We start from the raw sequence: 15,813 nt of genomic DNA, 5'->3' as shown, positions 1-15,813 counted from the left end.
TGTACATGTGCGAGTTTAGAACATTAACCCTTCTCATCTAGAAGAGCCTAGCAGGGAGCACACCTTTTTTTTCTGGTAGCTCTGGAAGGGTTCTGAAATTTCATGGGATATGCTCTGAGACCGTCGCGAGGAAGACCAAGGTGAGCGACTAAACAATACAGAGTCAATAGCATTGTCTTTTCATAAAAGCCCTGTTGGAGACAAGTCAGCTCCAGTTTCAGATGCAATGAGAAGCCCCCGTTGTCAGTCTTTGCCTCAGTTTGCCATCTTTAGAATGGGAATAATTGCGACAGCCAACACAGGCACAAGACGTCTGGGGGGAAATAGCTTCCTAGAACCCAGTCTTCCTGTTCCTCAATATGGTTTGTGATTTTCATCACAGGGTGATGCTTTTCATTCTCTCTGTGTGCCTCATTTTCTCTTGTTCATACTTAGTTCTTTGTTCCTACTTTTATTCGGACTTTGAGTATATTATCGTAATATTCAAGTGGAATATTTTCCCCACTGCTTGCAGAATGCTCCCGGCATGAAGAGATTCAGGAATCATTTGTTGTCAATATTGTGCAATGCCTTGCCTACAGGGGCAACTTCTCTCATTCATAGATAACATTAATATGCAATAGTAAGCAAAGTGAATGCTGAGTTTGAATGAAAATTATATACAGAAAAGGTGATAAAGTAAAGAGGGGAGAGAGCAGATCAGGAAAACGTGTATTGGTAGAGAAATGAATTAAAAGGAGACACCTCATCTGCTAATTTATCAACACTGGATGATGATGATGATGATGATGATGATGAGAAGAAGAAGAAGAAGAAGAAGAAGAAGAAGAAGAAGAAGAAGAAGAAGAAGAAGAAGAAGAAGCAGCAGCAGCCACCTATCTGGGTTGCCACAGCCATTTCTTTTGATAATTATTATATATAGCTTTCCTGCTGGTGTGTTTTATCTGCACATTGGTTTTCGAAGGTTTTTACCCCAGTCTGTCTGTTACTGCTGGGGCTATTTTGCTTTGCTTAAAACAACATAGCATGATTTACAACTAGTGTTTTGAAAATAATAGGTTTACTACTACTACTACTACTACTACTCCTAAAAATGGTGGGTAGCTATGATGACCTTGACTTGTGTATCTGAGAAAGATTGAATTTTAAAAAATACATTTCTATTTGGTAGTATACTAATTGTGGATTTTGTTTCTGGGCTGGGTCTCTTTTAGCCAGAGGCCACAAGACAAGACACATAAAATCACATTGCCTGTGTGATGTGTAGTTTACTTGGCGTGAGAATAAAAGCGAGACTGGCTTTCAGCAGGCAGCTTCCTCTTAAACTGACGTTGATGAATTAACTTGTCTATCAAATTTGTCTTGGCATATCCATGTTGAAGTTTCGTGATATATTTTAGCACCGTATCCACAAGAGGTTGATTTGCTGTTGTTTTTTTTAGCAGGGAGATGACTTAATAATCCAATGTCTAGATTATTTCTCCGTTTATCCAGTGCTACTTTCATCCATTATGAGATCAGAAGACAATTCACACATTCATCTGTGCAGGATTAATGGAAGGGAGAGTAGAATTGCCCCGTGTGACTCCATCAACAACCTTCACATGTCCCCACACTCATCAGTTTAAGAGCAATATTTCCCACACATGTTCCACACATGTTCCTTCTATGTTGTTGAGCATAGTGGACAGAGCCATCGATATCTGCCCAGGTTGGTTGCTCTGTCCCCAAACGGAATCGTTTGGAGCGATTAAAACCTTCGATTCCTTCAAGTCGCTAGTCCCCAGGGTTTTCTGATCTGAATCTAACCTATCACAGAGGGCCTACAGAGGAGCCTCTCTGCCTCCATTGTTCCACCTGGACACTGAGGTCCAGTGCTGAGGGCCTTCTGGTGCTTCCCTCACTGCAAGAAGCCAAGTTACAGGGAACCAGGCAGAGGGCCTTCTCGGTAGTGGCGCCCGCCCTGTGGAACGCCCTCCCACCAGATGTCAAAGAGAAAAACAACTACCAAACTTTTAGAAGACATCTGAAAGCAGCCCTGTTTAGGGAAGCTTTTAATGTTTGATAGGTTATTGTATTTTAGTGTTTTGTTGGAAGCCGCCCAGAGTGGCTGGGGAAACCCAGCCAGATGAGTGGGGTATAAGTAATAAATTATTATTATTATTATTATTACTACAGTTCTATGATCCTCTTGGAAAGCTGGTTTCCTGCAAAATCTGCCACAGGGTGCATGCATGGGATTCTCCACGACTTCCCCTTCCCCCTTTGCTGTTTCCTCACTTGCCTAAGGCTTAACATTGAAATAAGGAATGCATGCTGGGGCGCTAAACCACTTCAAACATCGGGTACAAGAGATGCTCACACGACTGGCAGGCATAGGAAAACTCAGCCCTCGAGATGTTTTGGGACTACAACTCCCATCATCCCTAGCTAACAGGACCAGTGGTTGGGGATGATGGGAATTGTAGTCTCAAAACATCTGGAGGGCCGAATTTGCCTATGCCTGACTGAACGCATCGCATGTCGTTTACACACTAGGATGAAATGTAAAACCTGTTACTCAAGCCGGCCGTTCATATCGAGTTCTGCTCCTTTTCATTCTCTTTTCGCTGTTGGTTTATAATCCTGTGCTCTTAAGTATACTCTCAATTCATTCTTTGATGCAGCACTTTTTTTCCTAAAAAAATGTTTAGAGGTACTCTCATTTTGACTAAAGAAAATCACCGTTTTGTAGTTCAAATCGGGAAAATTAAATACAGTAAATGGACAAAAGTACAAAGATTCACAAAACGTCCCCCCAGAAAAAAGCACTGCTTTGATAGATCACTCTTTGGGGGTTTTTTACTAATAGAAGAGCATAAAAATAGCAACAGTTTTATGATTTTTTCATGAAAGAAAACAACAAGCACTCGCCCGCGCCATTATTATTTTTAATACCTATTCACTGATTACTACATAAAATGTCCCAAAGCAAATTAGAGTGGTAAACACCCACAATTACAAAAGTCTAAAATAGTATCAAAAGCCCAATACAACATTGCTTTTAAGAACTCTGGAACTTCAGAACTCCCTGCCTATTGATATAAAGCAGGCGCCTTCATTGTATTCTTTTCGGCACCTGCCAGAAACGTCTTCCCAGTAACTGGAAATTCAAGCCAGTTACCTGCCACCTGGAGGGGACAGGTAAACCGGGAGTCTTTAAGTCAGAACCTGGTGGTCTGGCAACTCTGACTCCAAGGTGGTACCTGAGATCATGGCAAGAAGGTTGTTTCCCATGGTCCTTCGCTTTAGTCAAACTCATCTTTGCTTCACTCCTGAAAACAAAATGGAGGCTAACAGCAAAAGCCTTATAATTTTATCTTTCTATCTGTTGCATACCCTCCAACATTTCTCTGGTGAAAATAGGAATGTCGTATTCCATCGTCATCATAATTTTATTATTTGTACCCTTCCCAGACACTCTGGGTGGCTTCCAACATGTATAAAAACATATATGCTTTTCAGATTGATAGATTTCACTAGTTTTACTATCATTTTAACATTTCAAAACTTGACTTCCTTCCCCCTCTTTCTGCGGTTCCTTAAATTTATTTATTTATTTATTTTAATTTTTATTGGAAATTTTATTTAGAACATAACATAAACCCCCCACCCCCCAATACAGAAATACAATAAGCATAACATAAATTTATTTTTAATACCTTCTGCATATCCACATTAACTTAATTTGCTCATTTATTCATCTACTTTAAATATATGCTCTTATAAAGATGCAGGTTATTACAATAATCCTGCCAATGTTCTTCTCTGTTTACAATTTATCTGTAAACATTCAATAAACCATTTCTATTGTTTTATAAAAAGTTTCTTATACTTTCGGTAAGTTTCAACATTTCTGCATATTCGATATATAAAAACATAGTAAAACATTAAATGTTAAAAACCTTCCCTACACAGGGCTGCCTTCAGATGTCTTCTAAAGGTTATATAGTGACTTATTTCCTTGGCTCGGGGGTCACATAACTCCATACCTTCCAACATTTCTCAACTAGGGCCAGGGCCTTTTCAGCACTGGCCCCGACTTGGTGGAACGCTCTGTCACAAGAGACCAGGGCCCTGCGGGACTTGACATCTTTCTGCAGGGCCTGCAAGACAGAGCTGTTCCGCCTGGCCTTTGCTTTGGACTCAGTCTGACCCTTATGTTTCCCTCCCCTTACGGTCTTGATCTATGGGCTACTTTTAAAATGAGGCTGCATTTTAAATTGCATTTTAACCTGTATTTTAAATTGGTTTTCCCCCCTATTATGTTTTTACTGTAATTTTACTGGTGTTAGCCACCATGAGCCCGGCTCTGGCCGGGGAGGGCGGGGTATAAATAATGTTTGTTTGTTTGTTTGTTTATTTATTTATTTATTTATTTATGGAAATAGGGACGTTCTAAGGAAAAACGGGGCATTCTGGGATCAAATCAGAAACCAGGATGGATTCTTTAAATCCAGGACTGTCCCTGGAAAATAGGGACACTTGAAGGCTCTGCTATCTATCTATCTATCTATCTATCTATCTATCTATCTATCATCTATCATCTATCTATCATCCATCCATCCATCTATCTATCTAACTATCTAACTAACTATCTATCTAATTCGTTCTGGAGGTCCGTTCTTAATCTGAAACTGTTCTTAACCTGAAGCACCACTTTAGCTAATGGGGTCTCCCGCTGCCGCCGGCGATTTCTGTTCTCATCCTGAAGCAATGTTCTTAACCCAAGGTACTATTTCTGGGTTAGCAGAGTCTGTAACCTGAAGCGTCTGTAACCTGAGGTACCACTGTATGGCTGATTCACCGAAGCACTGAACAGGCACACTCTACAGTTCTTAAAACACTAAATCTGTTAGGGCCTCTCCCGATTCTTACTCCTAAGAGTCCCCAACCTACTACACTGCTGATCACCTATCTTATGACAACTGTGAAAGTTTTATTTTTTAAGTTTGTGCCGGCATAAAAGTTTCAGCAGAACATTGTCTATGCTAAAATGGCAGCATTCTGCCCCAGACTTTTGCAGTTTGGCAAAAGGCCGCTTTGGAAGGAAGGTCAGCCTTTGAGAAGAGTGTTGCAAACAGGTAGTCTGGTGAAAACCACATGTATTCTGCACAGCATTTGCTGCTGCTGTTGTTGTTTACTGCCGATAGCTGCAAAGCCACAGACATCTTCCGTGGGTGTCAGCGGAAGCAAACTGCAGCCCAAAGAGAACTAATGTCCATTTGGCCAGTGACAGGCGTGATGTGGGGCTTCGGATTAAAAACCCCCAGAGATTATTCAAGTTCTTTTCTTTCATTGTGGATTGTTGTTAGGAGATGCCTGTTCCGCCCCCAGAGCTACAATTCCCAGAGTGCTTTAGTGCCAGTACCTCTTCCCAAGCAACTCTGGGAAACGTAGTTGCTGTGAGGGGAATGTAGGGATCTCCTAACTGCTCCCAGCACCCGTAACAAACTCCAGCTCCCAGAATTCTTTGGGGGAAGCCATGGGTGTTTAAAGTGGTAACATGGTGCTTTACGTATACAGCATACCCTCCAACATTCCTCCAATGAATATGGAGACGTCCTGTTATTGCTGTTATTATTTTATGTATACCCTAGCCACCTGAATGGGTAGCCCCACCCATCTGGGTGGCTTGCAACATATATAAAAACACAATAAGACATTTGTAAACTTCCCTATACAGGGCTGCCTTCAGATGTCTTCTAAAGGTTGTATAGTTGCTTATCTCCTTGGCTCAGGGGGGTCGCATAACTCCATACCCTCCAACATTTCTCTAATGAAAATAGGGACGTCCTAAGGAAAAGGGACATGGGTGGCGCTGTGGGTTAAACCACAGAGCCTAGGACTTGCTGATCAGAAGGTCAGAGGTTTGAATCCCTGCCACAGGGTGAGCTTCCGTTGCTTGGTCACTGCTCCTGCCGCTCTAAACCACTACACCACACTGGCTCCCAGTGTTGAACCCTTTCCCCCTGCACCATGAACATCTCTCCCTTCCCAAGCTTCCAGCCAGGATGGAGAGGGTTTGCAGATCCAACAGCAGATGTCCCTTGCGACCCTGAAGCCTGGAGACTGCTAAATGCAGTCAGGCGTTTTTATAACTTCTCTAGCTTGCCATGAAATCTCATGACCGTTGTATGTTCAGCTAAATAATTTTTTTTTTTAATTCCTTCCAGTAGCACCTTAGAGACCAACTAAGTTTGTTATTGGTACGAGCTTTTGTGTGCATGCACACTTCTTCAGATACAGAATCAGCTATGTTGTGCTGCTGATTGATCTGAAGCTCTTACTTTGCAATCTTCCTCAGGAAAGAGTGACGGCCACCCATTTCTCTGAAAAGAGGCCTGATAAGGGGCTTCTTATCACACAGGGTGTTTAATTCTCTATTTTTAATCTCCTATAATATCATCCTTGCATGAGCTTCCCACAAATGAACATGCAAGGGGGCACATTTCTAAATGAACCGCAGGGTCAAAAAATAAAAAAGGAAGACATGCACATTTGAACAATAACAATTAATAGAAGTGCATGTTATCTGTGTGCATGGGTTAAAAGGCAACTGTGTGGTACTTGTTGCACTTGTTCTTTTTTTAGGAACCACCACTATCCAGAGAATATTTATACCAAAGGATGCCATGCAAATAAATAATACTGAAGACAATGATATTAAATGACAACATGGTGCTGTGGGTTAAACCCACCATCAGAAGGTCGGCAGTTCGAATCCCCGTGACGGGGTGAGCTCCCGTTGCTCGGTCCCCGCTCCTGCCCACCTAGCAGTTCGAAAGCATGTCAAAGTGCAAGTAGTTAAATAGTTACCGCTCCGGCGGGAAGGTAAACGGCATTTCCGTGTGCTGCTCTGGTTCACCAGAAGAGGCTTAGTCATGCTGGCCACATGACCCGGAAGCTGTACACCAGCTCCCTCGGCCAATAAAGCGAGATGAGTGCCGCAACCCCAGAGTCGTCCGCGACTGGACCTAATGGTCAGGGGTCCCTTTACCTTTACCTATCATCACATACTTTCTTCTTTGGCGATCGCTTGTAGCCAAGTAAGATTCCATGAACATGGTCTTAACAGTGAGTCCGTTAGTGACTGTGGAGGCCAATTCTGGATCCACCCGTCCTTCCACAGTGGGGACATAGGATTCCAGGTGGGAGTTGATCACGGTGAAGGTTAGCCAAATGTACACATTTCTCCCTTTCGTCCTGAGTTTGAGTGTCTTCAAAGCCCGTGACACCTTTGGTGAAGGCTGTTCTCCCACTGGAGCTCTCGCAGGCCGGTGTATTCCAGTTGTCGCTGTTGATACTACATTTTTTTAGATTTGCCTTGAGACAGTCTTTAAACCTCTTTTGTTGACCACCAGCATTACGCTTTCCATTTTTAAGTTCAGAATAGAGTAGTTGCTCTGGAAGATGATCCACACAACATGACCAGTCCAACAAAGTTGATGTTGAAGAATCATTGCTTCAATACTGGTGATCTTTGCTTCTTCTAGTACACTGGCATTAGTTCACCTGTCTTCCCAAGTAATATGTATTTTTTTTGGGGAGACACCATTGATGGAATCTTTCGAGGAGCTGGAGATGGCGTTCATAAGTGGCTCATGTTTCACAAGCGTACAGCAAAGTTGGTAGTACAATAGCTTTGTAAACAAGCATTTTGGTTTCCCAGACATCCACTGACTTACAATTCATGTAGCTCCTCATAGCCTTTAACCAGACGAGGCAAATGATGGCTGGAATAGTAACACATTGCAAGTCTTCCTCTTAGCTATAGACAGGGAATGACGTTCACATTATTTTCTGGTCGACCTTCCTAGGGCCACATGCCAATGGGAGGCAAAGAGAGATGGGAAAAATTGGGTGGGGCAACAGAGGTAAATTTGCCATTTTGTACAGGAGGCTTGTTTCTTCTACGCACAACCATCTCGATTCTCCACCCAGGCAAGCAAGGACACATTCCAGCCAGGCAAAAACATTCCAGGGTGGTGCAAAGCAGGAACAGCGAGGGGCGTGGCCTGGTGAGAAGTGGGAGTGCCTGGGAAGGAGGCATGGCCTGTGGGGAGGAGACGTGGGCAGAGCACCAGATAGGGATCTCAGGGTCCACATTTGGTTCCTGAGTCTAAGGTTCCCCAAAGACCTGCAGTTTTTGGAGAAGGATCGTCTCACAGTCTCAAGCCTACCACAGGAGAAGCCCCACGTCCATGGTATTTCTGTCTCCTTCTCAACAAAGAGTTGGTGGCATAGTGGTTAGTGTCGGACATGGACCTGGGAGACACCAGGGTTACAGTCCCTGCTCGGCCATAAAGCTTGTGGGCCAGTCACTGCCTCTCCACCTAACCTACCTCACTGGGTTGTTGTAGGGATCGAATGAGGAGACATGGACCATGTACACCACCTTGGAGAAATAGGTAGAATAGATATGCAATAAATGAATAATAAATGAATGATTACAGTTGCAGGAGCATTTGATTGTCCTGCTTCTCATCTGGTCACCCCATAGCCCTAAAATTAATTAATTAATTAATTGCTGCATCTATCTATCTATCATCTATCTATCTATCTATCTATCAATATTATTTGGTTTTGCTTCTGGCGGTTCCCTCACTGCGAGAAGCAAAGCTACAGGGAACCAGGCAGAGGGCCTTCTCGGTAGTGGCGCCCGCCCTGTGGAACGCCCTCCCATCAGATGTCAAGGAAATAAACAACTATCTGACTTTTAGAAGACATCTGAAGGCAGCCCTGTTTAGGGAAGTTTTTAATGTGTGACATTTTAATGTATTTTTAATCTTTGTTGGAAGCCGCCCAGAGTGGCTGGGGAAACCCAGCCAGATGGGCGTAAATTATTATTATTATTATAATAATTATATATTTTAAACATTAGAACTGCATCTTCTTCCGTAATCTAATTAGTACATCAACCCATATTTTCCGTAGAAATTGTTACACTACAAGTGAAATCAAAATCCTGCCATTGTTTCCATCTGCTTACAGTGGTCTTTTAAGTAACATAAATTTCCCCCCATTCTTTTGTAAAGTTTTTGTCCTTTTGATTCCTGCCCTTCCCAGTCAGCTTTGCCATTTTGGCATAGTCTATCAGCTTGGTTTGCCATTCTTCTCTGGTAGGGACTTTGCCTTCTTTCCATCTCTAGGCTACTAGCATCTGAGTGGCTGTTAAGGCAATAATAACAGTATGTCATGTGACTGGGGAAGTGGGGCAGTATTCCAGGTGGGACAGAATGTAGAAACACGAGTGGTAGAGTTGGAAGATAGCCCAAAGGGTCATCGAAGTCACACCCGCTGCAAACCCTACAGGACTGCCTCTCCTGGTATGTCCTGTTATATACTGAAGTTCTCACCCTGGGCCAGCAGGGGGATACTGTAGATACTCACTCAGGTCCACATATGCAAATAAGGGATTGAAAGTGACATTCAGTGATTGGATAGTTACAGAAAATGGTTACTGTTGTGTTGTAGTGGAGCTCTATATAAGCAGGCTGGCTGAACCCTTCAGTTCAGCTCTGTTCTGGTCTGTGAATAAACAAGAGCTGTTTGAAGAATCACTGTGTCGTCTGATATGTTCACCCACAACTTAACATGTCCCACGGAGGACCTTACGGTCTTCAAACAAAAACATCTTGGAGGTCCCGGGCCACAGGGAGGTTAGGCTGGCCTCAACCAGAGCCAGGGCTTTTTCAGTACTGGCCCCAATCTGGTGGAAAGCTCTGCCACAAGAGACTAGGGCCCTGCGGGACTTTACATCTTTCCGCAGGGCCTGCAAGATGGAGCTGTTCCACCAGGCCTTTGGCCAAGGCACAGTCTGACCCCCTCTCTCCTTATGTAATCCTCATAGCACTCTAACCCTGGTTGCCATTAATTTGACTCTGAATTGATTTTAGAATGAATTGATTTTAGAATGTATTTCAATTAATTTTTCTTTTCTTTTTTCTTTTTTCTTTTTTCTTTTTTCTTTTTTCTTTTTTCTTTTTTCTTTTTTTCTTTTTTTCTTTTTTTCTTTTTTCTTTTTTCCTTTTTTCCTTTTTTCTTTTTTTCTTTTTTCCCCTCTCCACCTTCCTTTGCCATCTGTTTTAGTTTGTTATAGTCCATTGTTTCATGATTATATTTGAGTTTTGCTTGTTTACTGTTAGATGCTGGATTGTTGTTCTCCTGCTATTTAGGTGGTTTTTCTTCCCTAAATGTATGTTATATGGTAGTTCTGTTTAGCTGTGGAATGTTTTGTGGTTTATTCTCTAATTTAATTAATTGGTTAGTCTAATATTATAATAGTAGGTAGACAAATACTATAATAGTTTCGCATTATTTGTATTTGTATTCATATTATTATATTATATTATTCTGTGGTAATCCTCACAGAACTCTAGCCCAATGGTTGCCATTAATTTGGTTTGAACTGATTTTATAATGAATTGATTTTATAATGCTGGGTTACTTTTATTGTTGTTAGCCGCTCTGAGCCCGGCTTTGGCTGGGGAGGGCGGGATAGAAATAAATTATTATTATTATTATTATTATTATTATTATTATTATTATTATTATTATTGCAGGACTAATTCTGGCATTGAGCATAAAGAGCAGCCCTCCATGGAGTTGTCCTTTTCCAGCTGATCACCCAGAAGCAACCTTGTTTGTGTTCCCTCCAGTGCAGGATGGGAGCATGTGGTAGCAAGAATGCCGGCCGGAAGGAGAGGCGCAATTCCATATACAAGCAGAAGCCTCTGCAATCTCCGAGAAAGAAAAACCCTCCACCGCCACCGCCGGTAAGAATTCGAATCCAAGACTGGGCCGTGCCCCAAAGGACTGGAATTCTGCCTCAAGAAGAAGAAGAAGAAGGCCCTGCCCATTTGACTGGGTTGCCCCAGCTACTCTGGGCAGCTTCCAACATACATAAAGAGATAATAAAACATTAAACATTAAAAAGAAAACTTCCCTGTACAGGGCTGTCTTCAGATGTCTTTCTAAAGGTTGCATAGTTACCTATTTCCTTGGCTTCAGGAGTCACATAACTCCATACCCGCCAACTTTTCCCCGAGGAAATAGAAATGTCCTAAGGACAATTGTGACATTCTCAGATCAAATCAGAAACCGGGACAGCTTCTGTAAATCCCAGTATACCTGAAGGAGCGTCTCCATCCCCAGCGTCCAGCCCGGACACTGAGGACCAGCTCTGAGGGCCTTCTGGTGGTTCCCTCACGGCGAGAAGTGAGGTTACAGGGAACCAGGCAGAGGGCCTTCTCGGTGGTGGCACCCGCCCTGTGGAATGCCCTCCCATCAGATGTCAAGGAAATAAATAACTATTTGACTTTTAGAAGACATCTGAAGGCAGCCCTGTTTAGGGAAGTTTTTAATGTTTGATGTTTTATTGTATTTTTAATATTCCATTGGAGCTATCCATAGTGGCTGGGGAAACCCAGCCAGATGGGCGGGGTATAAATAAATAAATTATTATTATTATTATTATTATTATTATTATTATTATTATTAGACTCTCCCTTGGAAAATAGGGACACGGAGGGTCTGTAGATGATGCTGACCAGTGGGTTGCAGTCCAGGCAAACTATTTTTATCTTCTGGTTCCCAATGCATATTAATGATTTCTTTCCACTAGCTGGCTACACTTACTTTGCACTTTATAAAGTTGTGGGTTTTTTTTTGAAATGTCGTAAGCTGACTTGAATCCCAACTTGGGGGAGAGAAAGGAGGGGGCGGGGGGGCAAGGGGAGGGGGGGCTATTGCAGTGAAGTAATGTTTGGTTTCTGTAACTTTCCGAAGGTCAAAGCAAAGAACTTCACCATTCCTGCCAACCAGTCTTCTGACAGTGGTAAGATGAACCTTGGTTTTTCCTTGACGTTTTGCAATGCTTTTTCCTGCTGTTTTCTCAATACCAGGGAGCTATTTCCTGGACAGGCAGAGTCCCCCAAACCCTGGGCAGCCCCCGTGTGGAATAACGACTCAAGACAACATGCTATGGGATTAAAATTGGCCACAACTTTATTATGATTCAGATGTGGGTAGACCTTGGCTCGGGCATTGGGTGTTTATCCCTCCCAGTCCCCCGCCAGGGATCTGGGGAACATCAGGGTTATCCAGAATATGTGGGGATTGGGCTGGCTCTGGAGAACATCTGTTCAAGCAGAGAGCCCACCCCACAATTTCGCCACCGTCACAGGGGAGAGCAATGACAACCACTCGGTGTACAGCCATAACCTCCCCTCAAAACAACCCCTTTAACGGGGTATCCTGGCATCACCGCCGCAAAGAGAAGGGGAGCGTGGGTCACCGCTGCAAGGCGCCCCCCCATTTAGGGAAGATAGACTAAAGGATTCCACCCAAGGCCTGATACTGCCAAAGTTGTGACATTTTGCTATGGAGAAGGCAAACCTGCCAATGCAGGATAATTCCTTCAACAGCGACCTTGACGTAGCAGCGCCCGCATACCTGTGGAGAAAAGGTTAACCTGCAAAAGCAGTCTTAATTGAAGGTGGGTAGGGTGGGAGAAGCTCTGGAGCCAACTGACGATTCCCAAGTAAGATCCTCCGCCTATTCTGTGAGCAGGGTGGTCCCTCCCCCTGCCTGGCCTGATCACTTTGGCAACGCCTCCCCAGGTGGGATTGGGCAACTGGCTGAGGTAGGCAGAGACCTCCAGGTATCCCACCTGGGGAAGGCAAAGCCAAACCTGTGCTAATGGTGCCGCGCAGGGTCCAGGGGGCTGTGTGAGAGACCACGCAAAGGGTGCCCCCCCATTTAATGTGAGTAGCGGTCATTGCGATGAGCCGTTGGAATGAAGGTTTGCTAACTTTCCATTTCTGCGCCTGCAAAATAGAGCTGTGGATTTCTTTTCCAGCTGCAAGCATGCATTTCAGCACTAGTGGAAATCCAGCATGCAAGTATTTACCGTATTTTTTGCACCATAACACTCACTTTTTTCCTCCCAAAATGTAAGGGGAAATGTCTGTGCGTGTTATGGAGGGAATGCCTACGGGTGGCATGCCTACGGATTTTCCTCCTCTAAAAACTATGTGCGTGTTATGGTCGGGTGCGTGTTATAGAGCGAAAAATACGGTATTAGAGCAGCCCCCCCCCCCCCAGCCGAAGCTCTTGGCTTGCAAAATGAGCTCCTGGCCTTTTCTTGGCACGACTTCACCAATAAATGCAAATTGGGGTATTCACTGGACTCGGCCCTCACAAAACCATGCATTGTTCCTGAGTCTCACACGTGACCTTGCAAAGGGGGAAGGTTGCCAGTGGCTTTCTTCGAAAAGGTCAGGCCGAGTGAGATTTAAAACTCTCTGTCTCACCCTTGGCTATATTTAGAAGGTCTTTGGCTCGCGCCTTGAAAGGTCTTCTCCCTTTCACAGGACGGGTGTTGGCGTATCTGCTGAAGACCTGCCTGAATGTATTCAAGCTGCTCACATTAGTGTTTAAGATGTCAAGGAGATAAAGAACTACACAGCATTTAGAAGACATCTGAAGGCAGCCCTGTATAGGGAAGTTGTTAATGTGTGATGTCAAAAAACAAAGAACTCCCTGCGTTTTTATATTTTGTCTCACTGGGGCAACCCAGCCAGATGGGAGGGGTAAAATTGTTGTTGTTGTTGTTGTTGTTGTTGTTGTTGTTGACAGGCCTCAAATATCTGAAAGAGCTACTCTTTCCCTACACACCTACAAAATATTTTAAGAAGACTTCCCATTTACATAATTTAATACTTGTTTTTAAATTTTGCTGACTTTATCTGTGCGCCATTGATGTCTAATGTTTTACAGTTTCTTATGTGCTGTAAGCCACCCAGAGTGGCTGGGGAAACCCAACCAGATAGGCAGGGTATAAATACATTAATAATAATAATAATAATAATAATAATAATAATAATAATAGTAATAATAAATTTTATTTATACACCACCTTCCCCAGCCAGAGCCGGGCTCAGGGCAGTTAACACCAGTAAAATTACAATAAAAGCATAAAAGGGGGGGGGACAATTTAAAATACAGATTAAAATGCAATTTAAAATGCAGCCTCATTTTAAAAGTAGATCAAAACCATAAGGAGAGGGAAACATAAGGGTCAGACTGAGACCAAACCAAAAGCCAGGTGGAACAGCTCTGTCTTGCAGGCCCTGTGGAAAGATGTCAAATCCTGTAGGGCCCTAGTCTCTTGTGACTAGGAGGTCTTGTGACTTGGAGGTTTTTCAACAGAAGTTGGCTGCCCATCTGTCGGGGGTTCATTAGTCACGATTCCTGCATTGCAGGAGGTTGGACTAGATGACCCATGGGGTCCCTTCAATTCTATGATTGTATATTTCCTCTCCATGGGGTTGCAATATGGCTGTTTTTTACAGCAATGCTCTATATTTCTATCTCAAGGTCAGCGGCTAGTCTCAAGTCATGAAAAGCCTAAAACCCATTGCTCAATAAATCAGTGCAATTTATTAATTTAATCTTGTAATCATAATCACCATAATAAATTGCTCTGGCAGCAAGTTGTCTACTGTTGGAACGGTAACAGGCTAAATAAGGGCTGGTTCAGGAATACTGTAACCATATATGTGAACAGGAAAGTATTAACTAAAGGTACAGAAGCTGCATTAAACTTAAATCCAGGCTCTTCTCTACCTTTGCTGATCAAGGAGTGGGGATGGTTGACCCTATTCCATGTAGTTGATACTTCTAGCTTCTAGGTCTTGGGCTCAGTTAATACTTTTGCTTTTTTTCACAATACAGATAAGCACATTGTCATAGCACAGTACCATTTCACTTCGCTGAGTGACCGCGATCTGCCATTGACCGTAGGAGAGAAGTTTGAAGTCCTTTGCAGGTGAGCGATCTTTTGCATGTTTCAAACAGTTCAGTCATGCTCTGGTATGCCTTTTGCTATAAATGTACTGTCATACCTCGGGTTACAGACGCTTCGGGTTGTGCGATTTCGGGTTGCGCACCATGCCGAACCTGGAAGTACCGGAACAGGTTACTTCCAGGTTTCGGTGCTTGGGCATGCACAGACATGCTAAATTGCACTTTGCGCATGCACAGAAGTGCTGCATCGTAACCCTTGCGTGTGCAGACGCAGCGATGCAGGTTGTGGACACTGCGGGTTGTGAACATGCTTCCCACATGGATCATGTTCGCAAGCCGAGTGTCCACTGTATAAAAATCAACCTGAAATATAGAGCACCCTCATGTAAAAAAAATCTGGGCCCATTTGCCTGTTGTGATAGTTTTACAATCCAAATTAGTATTCATATACATACATACCTACATACATACAGGATGCTGGTAGCACTGTGGTCCAAACCACTGAGCCTCTTGGGCTTGCCGATTGGAAGGTCGGCAGTTCGAATCTGCTTGATGGTGGTGAGCTCCTGTTGCTCTGTTCCAGCTTCTGCCAACCTAGCAGTTCAAAAGCATAGCAGCATGAGTAGATAAATAGGTACTGCTGCGGCGGGAAAGTAAATGGCATTTCCGTGCACTCTGGTTTCCGTCACGGTGTCCTGTTGTGCCAGAAGAAGTTTAGTCCTGCTGGCTACATGACCTGGAAAGCTGCCTGTGGATAAACGCCGGATCCCTCAGCCTGAAATGAGATGAGCACCACATCCATAGTCGCCTTTGACTGGACTTAACTGTCCAGGAGTCCTTTAACTTTTTTTTTTTTTACATACATGCATATAGAGAGAGAGAACAACAGCTCAGGACCACAATATCTCAAGGACCGCCTCTTTCCATATGAACTTACCCAGATTCTGAGATCATCTTCTGAGG

At 43.5% G+C, this 15,813-nt stretch overlaps 1 protein-coding gene across 2 annotated transcripts in view; it reads left to right on the top strand.

Moving 5' to 3' along the window:
• BLK (BLK proto-oncogene, Src family tyrosine kinase) overlaps positions 1-15,813 on the top strand; it is a 32,598-nt gene continuing 16,785 nt past the window's right edge. The window contains exons 1-4 of one of the 2 annotated variants that reach the window (XM_083605281.1): positions 1-140; positions 10,701-10,817; positions 11,830-11,878; positions 14,779-14,872. In XM_083605281.1, coding sequence (XP_083461407.1) covers positions 10,707-10,817; positions 11,830-11,878; positions 14,779-14,872 — 254 coding nt within the window. In that variant the 5' untranslated portion in view covers positions 1-140; positions 10,701-10,706. The remainder of the gene's footprint in view (positions 141-10,700; positions 10,818-11,829; positions 11,879-14,778; positions 14,873-15,813) is intronic. The other variant, XM_083605280.1, reaches the window with a different exon arrangement.

This window comes from Podarcis filfolensis (genome assembly GCF_964270895.1).
Source record: "Podarcis filfolensis genome assembly, chromosome: 3".
Classification (NCBI taxonomy): domain Eukaryota; kingdom Metazoa; phylum Chordata; class Lepidosauria; order Squamata; family Lacertidae; genus Podarcis; species Podarcis filfolensis.
Note: the sequence above shows the minus strand (reverse complement) of the source record. Positions and strands in the feature narration are given on the sequence as shown.